The 23912-nt window shown below is 43.9% G+C and overlaps 1 protein-coding gene across 1 annotated transcript in view; it reads right to left on the minus strand.

Moving 5' to 3' along the window:
* Window positions 1-16156: 16156 nt before the first annotated feature.
* DTL (denticleless E3 ubiquitin protein ligase homolog) overlaps window positions 16157-23912 on the minus strand; it is a 59207-nt gene continuing 51451 nt past the window's right edge. The window contains exons 13-15 of the mRNA XM_073671984.1: window positions 22594-22726; window positions 21322-22094; window positions 16157-16744 (exon numbers count right to left, since the gene is read on the minus strand). Coding sequence (XP_073528085.1) covers window positions 16682-16744; window positions 21322-22094; window positions 22594-22726 — 969 coding nt within the window. The 3' untranslated portion in view covers window positions 16157-16681. The remainder of the gene's footprint in view (window positions 16745-21321; window positions 22095-22593; window positions 22727-23912) is intronic.

Here is a 23912-nt window from a genome sequence, read left to right on the forward strand (position 1 = left end):
ACCAATCAGCAGTATTGTCGCCAAATTTAAACACCTTTTTGCTGATTGGTCGCGGTCGCGACTAATCAGAGATTTTGGTGCCAAATTTAAACACGCTCTCCATTCCTCACTAACACGGTTCGCGATCAATCAGCGATTTTGGCGCCAAATTTAAACACCGCTCTGCTGATTGGTCACAGCCGCCATCCGCGACCAAACAGCGAGATTGGCGCCAAATTTAAACAACGCTCTGCTGATTGGTCGAGGCCGGCGACCAATCAGCGATTCTGGTGCCAAATTTAAACCCCGCTCTGTATCGCTCTGCTGATTGGTCGCGGTCGGCGGCTGCGACCAATCAGCAGTATTGGCGCCAAATTTAAACACCGCTCTGCTGATTGGTCGCGACTAATCAGCGATTTTAGTGCCAAATTTAAACACGCTCTCCAGTCCTCACTAACACGGTCCGCAGATTGGTCGCGGCCGCCGCCCGCGACCAATCACCGATATTGCCGCCAAATTTAAACACCGCTTTGCTGATTGGTCGCGGTTGCCTAACGCGACCAATCAGCGATTTGGGCGCCAAATTTAAACGCCGCTCTGCTAATTGCACCCCGTCGGCCGCATACGTATTCTAGAATACCCGATGCGTTCGAATCGGGCCACCATCTAGTATTATAATATATACCGTCATATATCCTGTATACTGTATGTGCACAGGTATCTGATGTTATATATAGATAATATATTATATGACTTGCATAATATGTGATGTCTGTATCAGTGTATATTCTATCACACATTCTCCAGTATTTTGTATATAATATACTATGAGTACAGACATCTGATGTTATCTACAGGATAATATGTGAACGGTATAACATCTGATGTCTGTACTCATAGTATAATATATAGCAGTCACATATTATCCAGTAATAGTGCAGTCATAGTGTATGATATACCAGTCATGTATTCTCCTGTATACTGGATGTAATATACTATGTGCACAGACATCAGATGTTATACCGGATATGTCGCCGATATATCATTCACCAGTCACATATTCTCCTGTCTTCTTATTTCAAAATGTAACCAGGCCTACTACAAGGAAAGGATGTGACTGTAGTCACTTATATTCTGCTTTACAGATAACTCCCCCCTCCCGATTCTGTGTAGATGTTAGGGTACTGTAGTGTGACTGTGTTAAGATAAAGCATTGGGCTTTAAAAGTCTCCTCACTGTGACGTGCTAAACATGTCACTCTTCGCAAGGAGAAATGTTACCCCTTAGATACCGGTCTGACGCCTCTCACCCAGCCAAACCAGAACTCACACTTTGCACTGATGAGGGGCAGTACCCCGAAACACAATGTCTGCAAATTGAGTTTCAAGGTATTGGCTTTTACCCCAAGGCTGTGTGCCCACGATGCATTTTTTAAGCGTTTCCGCAGCGGCAAAAATGCTGCAGAAACGCTTAAAAAACGCATGGTAGAAGGCCTGCCATGTTCCCCAATGATAATCCGCATGTGCTGTGCACATGCTGCGGAAATTTCCGCTGCGGATTATCATTGCGGAAAAATACGCAGCATGTCCATTAATTTTGCGGACACGCAGCGTAATCGCCGCCATTGACTTGCATTGAAACGCATATTATCCGTGTCAGCACATTTGCACACACGGATAATATGCGTTTCTATGTGCAGATGGTACCCGGGTGTGGAGGACAGGAGACTCTCCTCCGGACCCGGGTACCATAGAACCTGTGAAAAAAAGAATAAAATAAAAAATAAATATTATACTTACCTTCTGATGGCCCCCGATGCGCTTGTCTTGGCTTGCCGACAGATCGCGGTGGACTCAAGGACCTGCGCTGACGTCATTTAGTCATGTGACGGCAGGTCCTTTAGGGTACCGCAAGCTGCCAGCAAGCGAGGACGGATCGAATAAAGACTCCGGGGGCCATCGGAAGGTAAGTATAGATTTATTTTTTTATTTTTTACCATTCTTTATGGTCACACTATATAAATCCATGCCGGTTGCATGGATTTATATAGTGTGACCAAGTTGTCAAGCACTTTCCAAGTAATGCTAAAATCGCTTGGAAAGCGCTTGACAACTCGAATGCGGAAATGCATGTGAAGAACGCTTCACATCCGCAAGTCCCTGGCAGGAAAACGCATGTACAATCCGCATGTACAATCCGCATGTACAATCCGCATGTACAATCCGCATGCGTTTTTTTCTGCCAGGGAGATGCAGAAACGCTCAGGAAAAAATCCGGAGCATTTCTGCATCGTGGGCACATAGCCTAAGTCATGTGATAAGGCTTGTTAAAGGTTCACTATTGACTTTTAAGATTGCTACTTCCTGTAGGTGGCAGTAGAGTTCTAGTCTTCCTCCTCTCTGAAGAGACAATTTGCGTTAATATATTCACCTAGAGTCTTCTCCTGTATCCAGCGCCGTTCTGCTCCTCTTCTGAGTGACGTCATTGCTCTTCTAGCTCACCTTATGCTTTATGTGACGTGGAAGTCTCTTTTACCAAGTAAGTCTATGGACCCTTGTTATGAGCCTCATTCTTACACTCCATAGACTTATTTTGTGAAAGTCACTTCCAGGTCACGCAGAGTGACTCAGAGAGTCTGCAGAGCGGTGACATCACTCAGAAGAGGAGCAGAACGGCGCTGGTCCTGGAGAAGGCGGCGGTAGGTGAGTGTATTGATAAAATTACATACACTACAATGACATTTAGGTGGACGGTTTTGTCTATTTTACAATAGAGGTAAAAATATATTAATCAATTCTGAAAACATCATGCAATTTACCAGCCGCACACTTTTTGTTTCCAACACACTTTTCAGAGCTCAAATTTCTGTAGTCCCTGTGTCACTGCAGATTGCTGAATCGTGATAGAGCGCTGTGCACACACTGTCACGATTCCTCCGTATTGCCAGCGTAGTGATCGCAAGTAAGAGTTTGCATTGTTATGGTCACATGCCGACTAGAGTCTGACACCTCTCTGAGCAGCTAACTGCAAGAAGTGGATGAGAATCTAGTCGGCATTTGACCACAACTATCCCATCATTACTCCGGCTTTATCTTTTTAAAGTCTTGTAACCTCTGCTCCCTTTATAAAGTAACCATAGGTAAATACAAAAAAGAGGGACCACTGCTCATGGGCCCCCTAGGCCAAAATTTGCCAGCCAGCCCCTGGATGCGGAGGACAGGGCTGTGCACTTTAAAGCAATAATCTTGAGAACATACAGTCACAATGATTTTATAATCTGTGGGCACATACATGCAGGATACACAGATTATATTCTGCCTTTAAGGTATTTGTATTCACCCACCAATACTCCTCCGATAGGAGCCGTACCGGAACGTCTGGACCGCTGCACAATATTTTATCATTAAACCCCTACAGCTCTGACCATTTCTCCAGTGTTTACTTCCAGGAAATAATTATGCCTTTCTAGGAATTAATCATCGCCGGTGGGGGAGCTGTCATTTTCTCTACTTCTGTGATCTCAAAACAGTATTTCACATAACATCTACTTTGATGTTCTGGGCCTGGAAGAAAAGATAAAACAAATTCCACCAAGTTCCTATTAACAGGAGACTGAAAATAGTATCATACCCTGCAACATTGAGAAGTGGAAAAAAGAAGCACAAACATCATTCAAATCGCCCGCTCTTATTTAGTTTTGGGACATGTAGCACAATGATATATTACCCCCAGGCCATAACATCAACCACAGATGTCTACCTATGGTGCCGCAAAGGTGCATGAAGCTGTAAGGGACCAGTCAGATTGAGTGTGGCATGCCCAGGTCGGCTCAAGCTAATTTCCTCTAGAGGCGGCACAGAAGAAAGGACACCAGACAGTCTCTCAGAACGGTGCTAACTTTACTTAAGGTTTCCGAGGTTCAGTCTCCATAAATTTACAATTCCACTCTGATACTATGGGCGGCACGGTGGCTCAGTGGTTAGCACTGTATCGTGGCTCAGTGGTTAGCACTGCAGCCTTGCAGCACTGGGGTCCTGGGTTCAAATCCCACCAAGGACAACATCTGCAAGGAGTATGTATGTTCTCACAGTGTTTGTGTGGGTTTCCTCTTACACTGTAGATTGTGAGCCCCAATGAGGACAGTGTCTCCACCCGGTCACTCTCCTGGTCAACAACTTAACTTCCTACAACCCGTCTTGGCTACGGCAAGGTACTACCAGGCTACTCTCATTCTCCCCATGTCAGCTTTTCCTATCAAGTTTAACCAACCACATGTTTAAAAAAAAAATTTACATTCCTCAACATTGAAATTCCAAACACCAAGAAAGAAGAGTTGTGGAATTTTGGAAATCAGAGAATGGATAGACGTTACTGATATGGAAATGATGAAAAAATAAAAACAGAATCTTCAAAACATCTGGATTTATTAAGTTTGGAGTATGAGCCACGTGCAGAAATCCCGACACTTACAGCCTCGGCTGCTGTCACTGAGGTTATTAATGGTCGTCTGTGGAATGTTCTGTTGCGCTGAATGCGCTTGGGCAAATCATCAAGATCCGCTGCTGGCAGATCCTGTGCAATGATTGACCAATGACGTCCCAGATTAGCTCGATGGGAGACAAGTCCGGAGACGCTGCAGGCCAAGGTAGCACATTTAGGCCATGCAGTCTGCTCAAAGTAGCACAAGCAAAAAGTAACTTGTTGCCTTAACAAATCTGCTGGGACTCTATGGAGAAATAGCCGTGCCACTAGTTCCACAATTGATCCATTCTGTACTGCAAGTGATATTAGACGTCACACACCAAACCTAAGGCATCACAAATTGTATACACAAACCTCCTGAAAACATCTGCCCAATATTGGGTTACAAGCCAGAGGACCAGCTACAGGTGCTTCACTGATCTCACACCATTGCTCTCAAAGACCTTCATGGTGCAGAGCAAGACGGCAATGACCCCTGGAGTAAAGATCTGACCATGATGAGTCCTGCTTTTGTCTTGCACATAATCATAGCCAGAGATGAGTCTGGACACCATTTGAGCAATGCCATGAAGAAGCCTTTACGAGGAAACGTGAAAGTGTCCTATGAGATGTTTTTGAACACAACATCAGGCCACATGTTGCTGGTGTTACTGTGAGCAGCCTTCGTGGTCTAAACATGCTACCATGGCTGCAGCGTTTCCAGACTTGTCTCCCATCGCCCACATCGATCAGTGATTACACAGGAGCTGCCAGCAGCGGATCTTGATGATCTTCCTCAGACCACCATTAGTGACCTCATTGATAGCAGCCAAGGCTGTAAGTGCCGGTATTTCTGCAAGTGGCTCATACTCCAGACTGAATAAATCGATAAGTTTGGAAATTTTTGTTTACATTTTTTCAGCATTGGCAGATCAGTAACATGTCCATCCCGTGATTTCCAATATTCCACAACTTTTTCTTCTTGATGTTCCGCCTCCAGCTCAAAAATATCTCCCGGATCCGTACATTCCTCAACCATGAATCTGCAAAAATACTAGTCCACGCCCTCATCATCTCCCGCCTCAAATACTGCAACCTCCTGCTCTGTGGTCCCCCTTCTACCACTCTCGCCCCCCTCTAATCTATCCTAAACTCTGCTGCCCGACGAATCCACCAGTCCCCCCACTATTCCCCGGCCTCTCCTCTCTGTCAATCTCTTCACTGGCTCCCTATTACCCAGAGACTCCAATTCAAAACCCTAACTATGACATACAAAGCCATCAACAGCCTGTCTCCTCCATATATCTCTGATCTAGTCTCCTGGTACTTACCTGCACGCAACCTCCGATTCTCACAATACCTCCTCCTCTACTCCCTTCTTATCTCCTCTTCCCACAATCGCATACAAGATTTCTCCCGTGCATCCCCCCTACTCTGGAACTCTCTACCCCAACACATCAGACTCTCGCCTACCATGGATATCTTCAAAAGGAACCTGAAGACCCACCTCTTCCGACAAGCCTACAACCTGCAGTAACCACCGCTCCATCATACCACTGCACAACCAGCTCTACCCTCACCTACTGTATCCTCACCCATCCCTTGTAGACTGTGAGCCCTCGCGGGCAGGGTCCTCTCTCCTCCTGTACCAGTCGCTGACTCGTTTTTGCTCAAATTATTGTACTTGTTGTTTGCTATGTATACCCCTTTTAAATATGTAAAGCGCCATGGAATAAATGGCGCTATAATAGTAAATAATAATAATATGCTCAACAACATTGAAATTAAGGGCCTAACCGCCCAACACTCAGTAGGCAATAATAAAAAAAAACAAGTGCAATAGATATAAAAGGTGGAGGTGGTAGAAAGAAGAAAATAATAACACTAAGAGGCCAGTCCATTTATAAAATATTGACTTCTTGCAGTTTATTTTCAACTTTTTTACATGGCCCCTACCACCCACCTGTATCTGATTTCTGCCCCTGATTTACTATGATAGTTTTATGTAAGAATACAAAGAAAAAATAAAATGATGGCATGTTTTATCAGATGCCATAGGTATGGAGAAAATAGCGGTTAGTGGAGTATTCCTCCATACTTATGGCAGTCAATGGAGTTTGTATGGGTGGTGCACAGCCCTTGGGACATAAAAGGACTGTGGCACTGATGTGTGGCAGTGCAATGAGATGTAAGGGTCCTTTCACTCTGGTGGGTAAATTGCCTGCAACAAACGCTGACTGATTATATTGCATCTCAGTCAGTGTATCACGATTCCACCACGCTGTGTGTGACAGCTTAGCTGCTCTATAGGATAGGGGCGTGCTGAGCTCTCGGTATTGTGATTGACAGCTCAGCTGCCCAATCTGCCCGGGCCTGCAGAGTCTTCCAGGTGCCACCTGTTTTGGGTGATTACCTGGCTTTTTAGCTGGCTGACTATTATCAGGCTTTGCTAGTTGTAGCTTTTAGCTCAGTGATGTGTTCGCTCAGTGCTCTGTATTCTGATCTTTGTTGCAGGACCCTGGATTTGCCTTTTTAACTACCCGTTTGTATTACCTTTTGCCTTGATGCACTTTGACTTTGGTTTCCTGACCCCTGACTTTTCCTCTGACTATCCATTTGTATTATCTCTTTGTCTATGACGTACCCTCCTGGCATTTGACTTCGGACTCCTTGACTTCTCTGTCTCAGGACTTGCCCGTGAGAAGTGACTCAGCATCACAGTGGGTAAAGGTTATTGTGAAGAGAGGGGAGGAGGTGAGCTGTAACATCTCCTATTGTGAATGGTGGATCCTGTGTTATCTACTGTATATAGAGGTGTTATCAGTCATTGTACAGAAGAAGGTGAGCTGTGACATCACCTATTGTGATTGGTGGATCCTGTAGTATCTACTGTATACAGAGGTGTTATTAGTTATGGTAGGGGTGGTGAGCAGTGATGGCATCTATTGTATATAGTGGATTCTGTGTTATCTTCTGTATATAGAGCTGTCCATTGTAGAGAAAGGGAGGAGGTGAGCTGTAATATCACCTGTTTTAAATGATAGATCCTTGGTAATCTGCTGTATATAGAGGCGTTATCAGTCATCGTAATCCTGTCTGTGATGATAATGAGACTGCTGAAAAGTCTTCTGTACAGAACAGGACATGCGAGTCTAGTATTAAGCCATTCTGACTTGTAAGAACATCGTACAATTTCTGGAAAATAAAAACAAATACAAATACATGTAACATAAAATCCAGATTTATACAGTATGTTGTTTTCTGATGACACATTGTTACATTAGCATCAGCTGAATGTGTCCCTGCATCGTGTCAAGATATCCATCCTCATTATCAAACTATCAAATAATTCTAAACCACAATCGCCTTATCCAGCTTAAGTAAAGAGATTATTTTAAGCTTATCTATGTGACATTTAACTCCTTTTTTTGATAATAGTAGTTGGTTAGTGGCCAGATCAGAAAGAAAATAAAGTCTGTTAATAAAGGCAGACATTTATAACCAGCTGCTGAGCAGAACGCCGGGGCACGAGGACACACATGTATAATAAGTGCTCGCAAGTTACACTTCTGAAAAATGCCCCCCCAAAAAATCGTCAAACAGAATAGGCGCTAGCTCTTTTTTTGGCAACGCATCCAGGATTTGGATGATTCTTGTGATTCTCAGGCTGTTTCTGACTGAGGCCCCATTCGCACATCTGATAATCACAGAACACGTACCCTTTATAGTCTTCGAGTCTTTTCACATGACCATTGTTTTTTACATCCGATTGATCTGCAAAAAAAAAAAATTAACATGCCCGATTTTTATCTGATTTGACCTATCAAGTGAATGGGTCTGAAAAAACCCCAAAGAAAAATAAAAAAAAGAACGGCACAATAATCCCATCTCTGAGTTGAATCCATGTGCAGTTTTTCATTTACTAAGCCCCTGTTCAGACAGGGATATTTCACGGTCTGTATACGGATCGCAATGGCAGGAACTGACCGCAGGTCTCTCAATCTTACAATCTCGCGGTCAGTCTGGGTATTGTGGTCCCTATGCGGACCGTGAAATATTCCCGCCTAAGGCTGGAAGCTTAGGAAATCTTAGAAGTCTTGGAGAATGCAACTCTCTCCGATAAATTAACAGCATGCAGCAATCCCGACGGTGTAAGGGTTCATTTACATTTACTGATTTTGCGGGGTTAAATAACCACCGATCGGTAAATATTTACCCCTCGAAGGTCGTTTAAATGCCTTGACAGGGCTCCTGAACGATCTATAATAGATCATTCAGTGCATGTAGGCTGCCATGGTTCTCGGCAGCACAAATCTTGTTTACACAGGACAATGTGCTGCAGAGTACGATGATCTTTTGGGAAAACCAAAAGATCATTTCACCCGACGATAGAGCGTTCTGCTCATCCATCAGGTGATCGCCAGCCTGTTTAGAATGCACAATTATCGTGAAATGAGCGTTTAAGATAATGTTGCAAAGTAAAATGCATCTTGACTGCTTCAAGGTATCACAAAAAAAAACCCCATAGCATCTGCATGGTCCATCTGACCACAGAGGTGTATTTTTTCTTAATTTTGCAAACTTTAATTTAACAGCCATCTAAACTAATAATAATGAAAGCAATAAATGAATAGATAAATAAATATAAACACTTCAATATAACTCTGTTCTTCTTCTTCTAGACTGGTAAAAATTATACTTTTATATTTTTCCATCTAAGTGAAATGATAATTCTCGGACTGGCCGTCGGCCCTCCCTACCCGAGCATGACAGCTGCATAGAAATATATGCGGTCATGCTCAGGTAGGAAGAGCCGACGGCCAGTCCGAGAATTATCATTTCACTTAGATGGAGAAATATAATTTTTACCAGTCTAGAAGAAGAAGAACAGAGAGTTATATTGAAGTGTTTATTTATTATTATATTGCCATTTATTCCATGGCGCTTTACATGTGAAAAGGGCTGTATGCATACAAGAACAATTACAATAATCTTGAACAAATCGTGACAGCGACTGGTACAGGAGGAGCTTGGACCCTGCCCGTGAGGGCTCACAGTCTACAAGGGATGGGTGAGGATACAGTAGGTGAGGGTAGAGCTGGTCGTGCAGCGGTATGATGGAGCGGTGGTTACTACAGGTTGTAGGCTTGTCGGAAGAGGTGGGTCTTCAGGTTCCTTCTGAAGGTTTCCACGGTAGGCGAGAGTCTGATATGTTGGGGTAGAGAGTTCCAGAGAAGGGGGGATGCACGGGAGATATCTTGTATGCGATTGTGGGAAGAGGAGATAAGAGGGTAGTAGAGCAGGAGATCTTGTGAGGATCGGAGGTTGCGTGCAGGTAAGTACCGGGAGACTAGATCACAGATATATGGAGGAGACAGGTTGTGGATGGCTTTGTATGCCATGATTAGGGTTTTGAACTGCAGTCTCTGGGTAATGGGGAGCCAGTGAAGGGATTGACAGAGAGGAGAAGCCGGGGAATAGCGGGAGGACAGGTGGATTAGTCAGGCAGCAGAGTTTAGGATAGATTGGAGGGTTGCAAGAGTGTTAGAAGGGAGGCCACAGAGTAGGAGTTTGCAGTAGTCAAGGCAGGAGATGATGAGGGCATGCACTAGTGTTTTTGCAGATTCGTGGTCGAGGAATATGCGGATCCTGGAGATATTTTTGAGTTGGAGTCGTCAGGAAGTAGAAACGGCTTGGATATGTGGTTTGAAGGAGAGATCAGAATCCAGAGTGACCCCAAGGCAGCGAGCTTGTGGGACTGGGGAGAGGGAACAGCCATTGACGTTGATAGATAGGTCGTGTGTGGGGGATGAATGAGATGGTGGAAAGATGATGAATTCTGTTTTGTCCATGTTAAGTTTTAGAAATCTAGCAGAGAAGAAGGATGAGATAGTGGACAGACATTGTGGGATTTTGGTTAGTAGGGAGGAGATTTGGGTCTAGAGAGGTAGATCTGTGTGTCATCAGCATAGAGGTGATAATGAAAGCCATGGGACTCTATGAGCTGTTCCAGGCCAAAGGTGTAGATGGAGAAGAGGAGGGGTCCTAGGACTGTTAGGTATGAGGAGATCCAAGATAGGGCCAATTCTGTGATGCCGAGAGTTGAGAGAGGGAATGGTCCACTGTGTCGAAGGCAGATGACAGGTCCAGGAGAAGGACGAGGAAAGAATAGGGTCGCTTAGATTTGGCGGTTAGTAGGTCGTTGGTGACTTTAGTCAGGGCAGTCTCAGAAGAATGGTGCAGTCGGAAGCCAGATTGTAGGCGGTCAAAGAGAGAGCAGGAGGAGAGGTGGGAGGACAGTTCAGAGTGGACATGTTGTTCCAGTAGTTTTGAGGCATAGGGGAGAAGTGGTATGGGGCGATAGCTAGACAGAGAAGATGGGTCAAGGGATGGCTTTTTGAGGATGGGTGTGATCAAGGCATGTTTGAAGCATGAGGGGAAGACTCCAGTTGTTAGTGACAGGTTGAAAAGGTGGGTTAGGGTTGGGATGAAGATGGTGGTGAGGTTGGGGATGAGATGGGATTGGGTCAAGTTCACAGCTGGTGAGGTGTGATTTGGAGAGTAAAGAGGAAAGTTGATCTTCTATAATGGTGGAGAAGCTGGTTTTGGAGGAGGAGGAGGAGAATTGAGTAGGTGTGAGGAGGGGCTGAGGGGACTTTTGGCAAAAACTTTGTCTTATGTATTTATTCATTTATTGTTTTCATTACTATTATCAGTTTAGATGGCTGTCAAATTAGAAAAAAAAGACGAATTGATGATCAGTCGCCAGTAATTAGGGCTTATCCACATGTTGCTTTCATATCGCATTTTTACTATGGTAACAGGAATATCGCAGCTAATGACATGAGGTGGATATGTGAGGATGCTCCTGCAGCTCATCAGTTATTTTCTAGATATACAGTATCATGCACCCATTACAATCTTTTCAAATATCAAGTGTTTTCTTTTTCTTTTTGGAGGACAGATTGATCGTAAAGATGTCCTATAATGATAGTCAATGGCCCGTGAAAAAAATAATAAAAAAATAATAAATACAATGGATAGCAAAAAAATCTGATTCTCAAAAAATCCGAGAAAATAAATGATTGAAACCGACGTAAGTGGATGTCCTCCAACTTTATCAGACTCATGAAAAGCTCAGAGACAAGTCGTTGCTTCCGCTCCAGCCCGGAGGTAAACAGGTCCATAGTAGGAAGCTGGATAAGATCCCGGCAGCGGCCATATTCATTGTCATTAACGTTCCCAAAAACAAAGACTAGATTCTGAGTTGTAATTAATGTTCGTTAATACAGTATTATTTTTCTCCACCTTCCCCTCTCCGGAGCGGCAGCGATTTCCTATGGGTTTGCTCACAAGTTGCCAGCACCTCGGGTAACTACATGAGCCAAGAGCTTCACAAGAGAACAATCCTATTCAAGGCTAATTAGGAGCTGAGTGTTGTCGTGTAATAAACCGCATTCCACAAAACTTTAACCATCTGGTGCACAAGTGGCAGCCCGCCAACGAGGGGAGATATAAATAACCGCCGCTCGCTGGCAGCACTATGTGCAGAGACGACCGACCACTGCTGGAAGAGCTCTAGATGCTGTTCACTTGTTACTGAAACGCATTTAATATGCAGCACGGAGACATTTAATTAAAGGGAACGTCCAAGAAATGGGAAAAAAAATGGCCTGAATGGAGGGGGAAGCATGAAATCAAAGAGCATCTACATGTTTGGTAAGTCGCCTGCCGCTTTCGTGGTCCTACCGGTCTTCATTTTTCATTAGCTATCCTGCAGTGATGATGGTCCAGCTACACTCTTATGACTGCTGCAGCCAATCACTAGCTGCAACTGTTATGTCTTAACCAAGCTACCGATTGGCTGCAGCAGTCACATGATGGTAGCCAGAATGTAATCAATGCAGAACAGCTAATAAAGACCAGCGAGACTACCAGAGAGGAAGGCGATTTAGTGCTGTGAAGTGGTGGGAAAAAAAAACTAAAAATTCCACCACTTTTAATGAGCATGCTCTAAACTGGATAAGGATCATTGTACAGGAGGGGGAGGAGGTGAGCTGTGATATCAGCTATTGTGAATGGTGGATCTTGTGTTATCTACTGTATATAGAGGTGTTTTCAGTCATTGTACAGGAGGAGGAGAGCTGTGACATCACCTATTGTGATTGGTGGATCCTGTGTTATCTACTGTATATAGAGGTATTATCAGTCATTGTACAGGAGGAGGAGGTGAGCTGTGACATCACCTATTGTGAATGGTGGATCTTGTGTTATCTACTGTATATAGAGGTGTTTTCAGTCATTGTGATGATAATAAGACAGCTGAAAAGAATTCTGAACAGAACTGAAAGTAAAGAGTCCAGGTATTGAGGAGGATTTCCACCCAAAACAAAGTTATTGTAGCAGATAACATTTGGATATTATTGAGGTGTGAATTTGTTTCTTGATTGCTTCATTAAGAGACACAGAAACCATGGGTGTACATTGCTGCCACCTGGAGGCCGATACTAAAAATTACAGCTAAGAAAAAAAAGTTGGCTCCTCCTCAGCTGGCTAGTACACCCGCCTACTGGCAACCAAGCTATTCAGTTGAGCTTAGTGTCATTAGGAGGCAGACACAGGACTGGAGCTCCAGAATGGCTTCTCTCAGAAATTAATGTCTTTTTTGTTTTCTTTTCCTTTTTCTCTAAAAGAGGTCATTTAATCTTCATCTCGTCTCCTCTGATAGGGTAACAGGAGGATGGCCGCTGTTTTCCCGACCAGAGAACACATTCTGCCATGGATCAGTCTGTGTCCTCTCTTCTCAGAGATGATAGGACCCTTTCTTCTTCCAACGCAGTTGGCATTAGAGCACTGGTGCGGATGGTGTTTTTTTTTTTTTTTTTTTTCCAGCTCCCGATACCAGGATAGAAAGACGAGACTGTGTCCGCTTCAGCCTGGGCCATTAACCTCGGTCTGTTACAGATCAGACCAAGGTATCCCAGACTCTAACCACTCATGGAGCGGGTACCCATAGCCACCTCTACACCGGGAATCTCGTTTTGTTACTAGTGGATTTTCCACATCTACTGCAATTTCTGGGAAAAACCTGCACTAAAACTCAGCGTACCAGCAAGAGAAACTGACACGTTGCGGATTTGCTGCGAGTCAGTTTATGCCGAGAATATAAATATAGTATAGTAGGCCGGTTTCTATAAATCTCATCAGCTTTGCTGTAAATACAAGATGCCGGGTTTTTTAAAAAAAAAAAAAAAAAAAAAAAAAAAAGTTTAAAAAAGTGGAGCCAATTGCTACATACTTGATAAAACTTTGAGTCCAAATATCATCATATGCATCTCTACCTAATTACCCCCAAGCGATTCAGTGAACTCTGACGGCTCTTCAACAAATGCAATGGCCTCTGCTGCCATTATTGGGGAGAGTTTCAGCTGCGAGAAGGTCAATCCTGCCCAAACTACTCTACAAAAAGACTTTGCCCATTTCAATTCCTTATAGATTATCCACTCTTCCATCCTCCAATTCATCGGGACCCATTAAAAAGACACAGAACAGCGAGACGGATCCAACAATCTAGTAGATACAAAAGGGTAGTCTGGGGGTCCCGACTGGGCACCTCTCCTCCATAGAGCACCAGCTTGTTTCTTCACTTTTGGACATATTTCACATGGATGGAGGCTGAGAAGCTCTGGATTGCATCAGTCCATTCTTACTCCTCTGTGGGAATCCACCTCCTACATTCATGTTTAGCCCCCGCATATAGTTTTAATTTGGGCAGTATGGAATATCTGGTTAAAAAAAAAAAAAAAAGATTCTTCACGCCTTGTTCACAAAGCACAAAAATAAGCCGCTTTTGCTACATGTGAATAGTCTCCCCATGCCTTTATATCTTTTTCTTCCCTGATCAGCAAAACCATCGGTTCAGTTTGCAGAAGCGATGGGCTCTCTCAAAATAAAAGTTACTCCTTTTTGTACTCTTAGAACCTCTTGATTCGCCACAAAGATGTCACTATCCTTATATGCAGATCAGACAGTGTGTACAGAGCCTACTCCAGCCGACCACCAGGGATAAATGACTGCCGTTAGGCAAGGTTTCCCCGATCGGCGGTAACGAGCATCTTGCCTGTCCATCGGATGATCGGCAGCCTGTTTATACTGTGCAATCATTGAGAAACTAGTGATTCTAGGATTGTTCACTGTAAATACACCTTAAAAGCAAAACTGTCAGCAGGTTTTTGCATGAAATCTGACAGCAGCGTAATAAAGGTGCAGAGACCCTGATTCCAATGATGAGTCACTTATTAGGCTGTGTTTTTCCATTTCAGTAGTGTTTTCTCAGCAGATCATCACTACAGGACTAAGCATCTTGTGACTCCTGGTCTAACCATGCCCCCCCCCACTACTAATTGTACACTATATATTCATAGAACTCTACCATAGAAAATAGCCAATCATTAGTGTGGGCAGGGTTATACACAGCTCAGCATTCAGAGCTATGGTAGATCCACAGCACAGAAAACAGATTTTGATATGACAGCATGCAGACTAGTAAATGATTCCTCAATGGAATCAGGCTCTCTGCCCCTACATGATGCTGCTCTGATTACACAGCAAAAACCTGATGCAGCCTCCATACCCAGTATAAACTTTAGATGTTCTGGTTTCATACTCCAGCCCCCCTTCATATGCTGAACCCCTAATTGCCATTAGCTAATCGGGACCATATCTCCACTTTGCACAAGTGTCAGGACCAGGGGAACCCAGAAACACTTCTTGCACATAGTAATGGCAGCACAGTCTGATAGCCAGAAAACAGAGACAATGGAGCCAGAGCATGTCCCCCTGTTACATACTGGCATATAAGCCTGATGTAACACTAAATTATTGAATAGGTATGAGGATTTAAGTGGATATTTATTAGATACAATTTGCCATTTTTGGGGCCAAATTGTTTATGCTTAAATGTTGGACTTTGTAATTTAGTTTAAAGAAATTATGCAACTTTTTCCCTATAGCCTGTGTGTGCCACCATTTATTGCTGGCTGCAGAATGAGTCAACTGGGAATCCATAAGTGAACTTGTTCTGACCGTCCAATGGGACAGTTTGTATCTATTATTTTATCTTTTTCTGAGCGCATCTCAGCTGATTTATGAGCACAGACCACAAAATTGAATATGCATGAAATCAAAGTATATAAAAGCCAAAATTTTGAGGAAACTTTTTATAGAACCAAAAATTACAAAACTGATTTTTAGCCTCAAGAACAAGTTGTTCTTAGAGGTGGACAAGCCATCACTCCTTTAAGCCCTTACTTTAGAAGATTGCTAGTCTCTAGATGGGAATCCATTTCTCCCATCTAAAGAATCAGAAGCCCCGCTCCCTTATTTGTTTTCATGTTTTGTCTGGCTTTTTTTTAGTTTATTCCCCAGTTTTTTTTTGCTATATGCTAGTAGTAAATGTATTGCTTTGATCTCCGTTTGCTACTTTTGCAGTAAGTTCTTCTTTGCTTCCTAGGTAAAGTTTCTTCTAGTGATAGATATTTGCTTCTGATAACTGAATTACTTTTTCCACTTTTCTATCTCCATATTAAAAAAAAAAAAAAAAAAAAAACAAAAAACTAATTTCTATCAAGAAAACACAAAATGCAATACTTTTAAAAACCATTTCTATTTACATCAGTGAAATTTTTAACAGGAAAAATTTGATAAAACTACAAGGTGAACAAGAAATAAATAAATTCCAGGTAAAAAAAAATCCACTGTAGAAAATGACTAAAACCCAAACAAAAAAAATGAGTAAAAAAAGTTACTCAACTTTAGAAAACAATTTAACAAACAAAAACCTTAAAAACATTTTAACCAAAGAAAGTGGACAAAGATAAAGAGCCGTGACTCATAATTCGGCACATCTTGCTGATCATATGTAACAGCGCTGTAGTGGAAAGGTAACATTTAATTCTAGGATTTCCTTTGTGTACAACCTATGTCAGGGGGAACTACAACTCCCAGTATGCTCCATCAGTGGATGACAATTATGCAAACTCCTGATCAGCCACCAGAATATGATGATATCTGGAGGATCAGGAGCAGATATATAATATCTAATATAGTAGCGACTGCTTTTCACATCAGCTTATACAGATGATTTCCAGTGTACAAGTGACACCATGTGCAGCTGAACACAAAGGCGAGTTAGAAATATGGAGACATTCATGCTGCTGGAAAGACTTTAGTGGCCGCTAGGTTATTCTGTAGGCTTCTTCTGAAAGTACATTGAAATCTTCCTTGAGGAACCCGATGCTGAAACCTGAAAGCAAAAGAAAAAAACTAATTATATACAAGAACACAAACGCATTAGTTGTGACCAGAAAATGCTTCACTATAGAGCCCGTTGGGAGTTTTAATTCCACAAAATATAGAAAGCCACATGTTTGATATCGCTGCATTATATGCGATGATTTAGAGGACCATAGTTCAGATGTACTGACTTCAGGGCGTAGATCCCTTCTCAGAGGCCATGGCTCTGGAATCACCCAGCTTTCCAACTGTGTGAGAAATCTTATCTCCTCTGTTCACTTACTTGGTATGTTTGTAAGCGGACCCTGTACGACCCCTGCTCACCACTTTTCTTTAGGACCAGCCTGTTTTTACTTTGCATGTGTTTTATATGCTGCATCTGGCTCAGTTTATAATTATCTGATAAGCAGAGGGGGAGGCCTCTGGCCCAACACCTGACTGCATTTGCTAGCATATATATTGTGAGTACTCCGTCTGCCAGTGTGCATCTGACAAGTGTGATGAACTGAATTAAACCTGAAGGAAACTGGATACCCAGGCAAAGTAAACAATGGCGGTTTTTCACTCTCCCCTATAATCCTCCACTTTCTACTAACCCCCCTAATCCCTACACCTAGCAATGAACTCTTCATCTCCCCCCTCCATCTCACCTCCTCCTCAGAACTATCCCTAAACATTCATTCCTGTGCCTCTAAGCAAAGAGCCACCTAATGCCCTCTCCTGCTCCCACCGGCTAACACTTTCCTTGCTCCTCCTCACTGCCGGTGATATCTCTCCAAATCCTGGCCCTCCTCACCACATCCCCAGTCACTTCCACTTCCAATCCACGATCACAAACTCTCGCAACCCTTCTAACCCTATACCCATCGGCCCAGCCCCCGCTTCCCCAGTCCCACTAACAGGAGCTCTATGGAACGCTCACTGTCTACAACAAACTTTTCTACATCCATGATCTTTTCATTACTAACAAACTTTCTTTCCTCTGCATCACTGAAACCTGGCTTACCCCCTCTGACAGCCTCTCCAGCTGCACTTTCGTACGGAGGATTCCACTTTTCCCACACCCCTTGCCCCAGTGGCAAGCATGGTGGAGGAGTTTGTTTTAGCCTGCCAGAAAACTGCTCCTTCACCAAAATCCCACTGCCACCCTCCGTTACTCTCCCCCCTTTTGAGGTGCACTGTGTGCTCATCTACTTCCTCTCCAACTGGTTGTCATTTACCGCCCGCCTCCCCAAGGGTCAACCACCACCACCTTCGACCACTTCACTTACTTTCCGCTGACATCCCCCACTATTCATGGGTGTCTTCAACATCCCCATTGACACTTCCCTCTCAGCTGTCTAAGTTCTCTCCCTTCCTCCTTCAATGGCCTTCCGCAGCCACTCACAAAGATGGCCACACACTGGACCTCATCTTCACCCGCCTCTGTTCCCTATCTAACCTCCTTCACCTCTCCCACTGTCTAACCACAACCTACTTATATTCTCTGCCCTCTCCAGGTCCACAATCTCTACTCCACAAACTTGCACACCCTTGCAGAAATCTTAAACACCTTGACCAACACTCACTGAATCTCTTCTCCCTCTTAGACATTGGTTCTGCATCATGTACCGCCACATCAGCTGCAGCCCTTAATTCAGTTGCGCCCCCCCCCCTCTCACACATACCAAAGCTCGCACAATCAATAGGCAACCCTGGCACACCAGCCTGACTAAACAGAGGCTTCCAGGGTTGCTGAGCGGAGCACTTAATCGCATTCAAACAGTCCCTAACTACTTTCAAGTCCACACTCACAGCAGCAAAACATACTTCTCATATCCTCCTTATCTCAACACTAAACAGCTACTCACTTTCAATTCTCTCCTGTCCCCCAGCCGAAGTCTTTGCCTCATTCTTCAGACAGAAGATTGTCTCATGGTGTCAAAGCTTTTGCTTAAAGCTCCACAGCCCTCCTCCTCCAAAACCAGCTTCTCCACCATTAAGGACGATCAACTTTCCTTTTTCTCTCCAAATCGCAGCTGACCACCTGTGAACTTGACCCAATCCCATCTCTTGCCACAGTCTTCATCCTATCCCTAACCCACCTCTTCAACCTGTCACTAACTGGTGTCTTCCCCTCATGCTTCAAACATGCCTCAATAACACCCATCCTCAAAAAGCCCTCCCTTGACCCATCCTGTTTGTCTAGCTACCGCCCCATATCACTTCTACCCTATGCCTCAAAACTACTGGAACACCACGTCCATTTTGAACTGTCCTCCCACCTCTCCTCTTGCTCCCTCTGACTGCTTACAATCTGGCTTTAGACCGCACCATTCTACTGAAATTGCCCTGACTAAAGTCATCAACGACCTACTAACCACCAAATCCAAGCAGCACTACTTTGTCCTCCTTCTCCTTGACCTGTCCTCTGCTTTTGACACCGTAGACCATTCCCTCCTACTACAGACTCATCTCTTGGAATCAGACTTGGGCCCCATCTTGGATCTCCTCATACCCAACAAACCAGACATTGAGTCTCTCACTCACACACCACCTCCTCACCTCCTATGTGTCGGTGTCCCCCAAGGTTCAGTTCTAGGACCCCTGCTCTTCTCCATCTACACCTTTGGCCTGGGATAGCTCAGAGTCTCACGGCTTTCAGTATCACCTCTATGCTGATGACACACAGACCTCTCTGGACCAGATATCTCCTCCATACTAACCAGAATCCCACAATGTCTGTCCGCTATTTCATCCTTCTCTGCTAGATTTCTAAAACTTAACATGGATAAAACCAAATTCATCTTTCCATCATCTCACCCACCCCACATCTGACCAATCTATCAAAGTCAATGGCTACTTACTCTCCCCAGTCCCACAAGCTCGCTGCCTCGGTGTAACCCTGAACTCGGATCAATCCTTAAAACCACATATCCAAGCCCTTTCCACTTCCTGCTGAATGCAGCTCAAAAATATCTCCCGCATAAGCACATTCCTAAACCACGAATCTGCAAAAACACTAGTGCACGCCCTCATCATCTCCCGCCTTGACTACTGCAACCTCCTGCTCTGTGGCCTCCCCTCTAACACCCCTTCAATCTATCCTAAACTCTGCTGCCTGAATAATCCACCTGTCCCCCACTATTCCCCGGCCTCTCTTCTCTGCCAATCCCTTCACTGCTCCACATTACCCAGAGACTCCAGTTCAAAACCCTAACCATGGCATACAAAGCCATCCACAACTTGTCTCCCCCATATATCTCCATATATCTCTGACCTAGTCTCCCGGTACGCAACCTCAGATCCTCACAAGATCTCCTTCTCTACTCCTCTTCCCACAATCACATACAAGATTTCTCCCGTGCATCCCCCCTACTCTGGAACGCTCTAATCCAACACAGACTCTGGCCTACCATGGAAACCTTCAAAAGGACCTGAAAACCCACCTCTTCAACAAGCCTACAACCTGCAGTAACCACCGCTGCATGATCAGCTCTACCCTCACCTACTGTATCCTCACCCATCCCTTGTAGACTGAGCCCTCGCGGGCAGGGTCCTCTCTCCTCCTGTACCAGTCGCTGTCACGATTTTGTTCAAGATTGTACTTGCTGTTTGCTATGTATACCCCTTTTTCACATGTAAAGCGCCATGGAATAAATGACGCTATAATAAAAAGGATCATAAATAGCTGCTGGCATCTCCACCCTGATGGGAGTTGTAGTTTTGAAACACCTGAAGTGTAGCAGATTAGAAGCCGCTAATATTGCAGTGAAGAGGGAACGTTGGCAGCAACCCCAGCCTTTATATTAAGTACGGCCACTGCAATTATTAAAAAAATAAATCTGATCAATTAGCAATGAAGTCCTGAGTGGACGTATCTAAAGAAAGCAGCCAAGTAATTTCCCAACAGCGAGCTCCTTACATCTAGTGTGACTTCATATGCCATCACCCAAGTCAACCAGGACTCCACAAAAGCGGAGTGTGCCCAATTATAAAGAGTCTGCATACCTCGCTACAGTTTTGTAAGAGAGTGTCATAAAAAAGGTGTGTTGGTAAGGAGTAAACAAAGTTGTGTTATTGTTAAGGGGAGGCACTTTTTAGGTGTAAAGTACAAAAGCAATCGTCAGAATCGGCACAAGGCAGATGAGTTGCACCATTTTTACTAGATTTGTACCCGGACAAGTCCACACACCCACAGCATGCATGGGCAGTCAAATTCCCCACCGACCGCATGGGTGCACACTATGAATTCATGGGCAGCAGGTGGCCTAGACATGGGGTGATGTGGTAAGTAAAGGGTTTGGATCATTTATGCCAGTATGCACCAGGCTATGGTATTTTAGAGATCAGCAAATGGATGACCCCTTTAATCCTAAGACATAGTAAATAGCGAGCTTTATCTAGTGATGGCTACTGGAACTGTCTTTGCAGAGATTTGAGGTTGCATCATAAAAATGTAACTATGACTGCGCTACAGAAAGGTTTCTTTCTGTAGCATGGATTTCTACAAGCAGATGCACTTAGAGTATTTCTGCAACTCAAAAATTCTATTATCTCCCACCTATGAAGAGACATGAGCTAACATGCAGATTTACAAGTACTTACAGATTTAGGAGAGTTTGCTGTACTTCTTGCAGGGGTCTTTTTTGCACTCCCACTACTTGATGATGGGCTGTGTGTTACTTTACAATGTGCTGTGGACTTATCAGATTTTATCTTGCTCCCAATTGCGGACAGCCAGTTCTTCTCAGGGGTGCAATTTTCTTTGTCTTGCAGACCAGAGTGTACAAGACCGGACAATTTAATGGGTCCGTCTATGGAAGGTGATCTATCTGCGCTGTCCTTGCTCAGATCTGCAAGGCTTAGACACCTTGCATCAATGGCGTCGTCCTTCTCTGCAGAGCACAGATCCATATTCATTTTGGTCTTCTTTGTGCCCGGTTCCAGCTCCATCACACAGTTACAAGAAGTAAAGCATTCATGCTCTGACTCCTCGCTGCTTGTCGCCAGACGTCTCTTCGCCCTCTTCTCCAGGGTTGATGGTGCTCTGGAATCAGACCCTACAGGGTGCTGCTCGACAGGAGTAAATGCCTTCCGTGGTGATGGGGTTTTAGGAATTGGTGTGAGTGATTTAGGTGTACGGGTGACCCAGTTTGTAATAGTTAGCTTAGACGTAGACTGCTGCTGGGGAGATGGATGCTCCTTCTGCTTTGGTGGTGTGTGCAACCTCTGTAATGGCACGAAAGGGGATGTTGGTGTGCTTGAAGAAATCGGGAGGTCCCCAGCATAACTTGGGGCACAGGTTGCTGGCGTTGGTGAAGTCATAACAAGAGGGTTTTGTATTTTATGGGATTTTGCAGGGGTGCGGTGAAGAGAACCTGAGGACCGCAAAAAAAAAAAAAAAAAAGTTAGAAAATAAAGTTAAATCTTTAATAATTTTAGCAGCTGTGAGTTTGCATTACCTTTCAGACTACTAAACCAACTTGTAGTAGTTGTAACACAGTTGCAACAGTTTTCCCAAAAGTTCAAACATGAGTGGTGCAAATCCATTACAAGGAGGCCCATTAGATTTGTGCACTTTTATTTTGCCCCAGTACATACATACACATATACATATATATAACTATGAAAGACACCACATGATCCTGCAGTACTCAATTCTGAAATTAAATCTAAATGTAGGGAAAAAAATAAAAATCTGCAGAACTGTGAATGTGCAACAGTTATAAACACCTACTATGTGCTGGTTTACGGAGTGTAACAGACATGGATTCTTACAAAGTCATGTGTAACTACAACTCAGCAAGTATTTGGAACTATAGGCTGGAGACAACTTTCTTAATTTTTTCTTCTACATGAAGGTTTTTTTTTTCTCACCTGTACATGGAAATTCGACCTTCTTTGGACAAGTCCATCCCACTCTGTTCATGGTCTCCTCCTCAGTACCATTGCTGCCTCCCCTCTTCAGTCTCCAGATTCTTATAGTATTATCATCAGAGCAGGTAACGATCTACAGGCAGGATACAAAATAATGACAATTAGAAGAACAAATCCAGTTACAAAATTATATACATGTCCTGTGGAAGCATTACTGTAGTGGGTCTCTGCATGGAGACTGTACCCTCAGAGCTGTTACCTGTATTAGAAGATGAGAATCCTGGTAACATTGCAAACTGCTTGAAAAAACAAGCAACATTGCAACTTACCCCTTGACTAGTTTCCAGGTCACCTCTGCTGTCTATCAGAGGAGGCCGGTTTCTTCAGCAAGAAGCTCAGAACATGCAAGCTTTTTGTTTTAGAGCCTGTAAGTGCTGCTCTGAAGCTGGCCGGATTGGCCAGAAATCAGTAGACCTGTCTTAGGGCGAAGCCAGATGGCCGTATAAACTGGACCGCAGTGCGAACTGGTTGGCGACTCAACTGCAGCATGACAGCTTTATGCATTTCTATGCAGCTGTCACACTCGGGTCAGGAACGCTGCAGCCAGTCCGAGCATTGCAGTCCAGTTTATACGGCAGTCTGACTGCGCTTTTAGTCCAGTGCTGCCTCTGCTTGCAGCATTGGAGGGCACATCGTTCAGACCTGCATGTCCCCAGACCTGTCAATGATCAGGTGCACACCTCTCCAGTAAGCAGGAAGACAGGGAAGCGGTGCGCTCCTGAATACACGAGTCAACCCATTAATCTGCCATACCATAACTATCTAATCTGACAACTTAATTTGTCAAAGAGCTTGTCATTAGAACACAATCTGTTTGGACAATTGTAGGCTGACCAGTTAAAAGTACTCACTCCCAAAAAGCAGGAGGGGAAGCTTTTTCCCATGCCATCATGCAGTCATTACAAGATTGTGATGGTCTTAAAAGTGCAAAACATTTTAGAAGAATAGAGAGCACCACCATACCTGTGATTGGGATCCAGCTGTGACATGCCAAACAAGAGTCAAATGAGTAGAGGAAAAGAGGACATGCATCGACAGGGATCACAGCAAGTATAAATATTTGACACAAGTCGAAACTAAAATATTTAAAAAAAAAAAAACACTTAAAAAGGCACAAAAGCCATGAATACATTTCAGACCACAACCCTATAAAGGTTGAGATCTAATCCATCTGTCTGTAGAATGATACACAAAGAGCCAATGAGATATACAGCACTCAGTTATAAGTATATGATAAATCTGGAGCTACCTGCACTAAT

Source organism: Phyllobates terribilis, unplaced genomic scaffold, assembly GCF_046119375.1.
Source record: "Phyllobates terribilis strain yellow unplaced genomic scaffold, ASM4611937v1 Scaffold_3__8_contigs__length_932513732, whole genome shotgun sequence".
NCBI classification, from domain to species: domain Eukaryota; kingdom Metazoa; phylum Chordata; class Amphibia; order Anura; family Dendrobatidae; genus Phyllobates; species Phyllobates terribilis.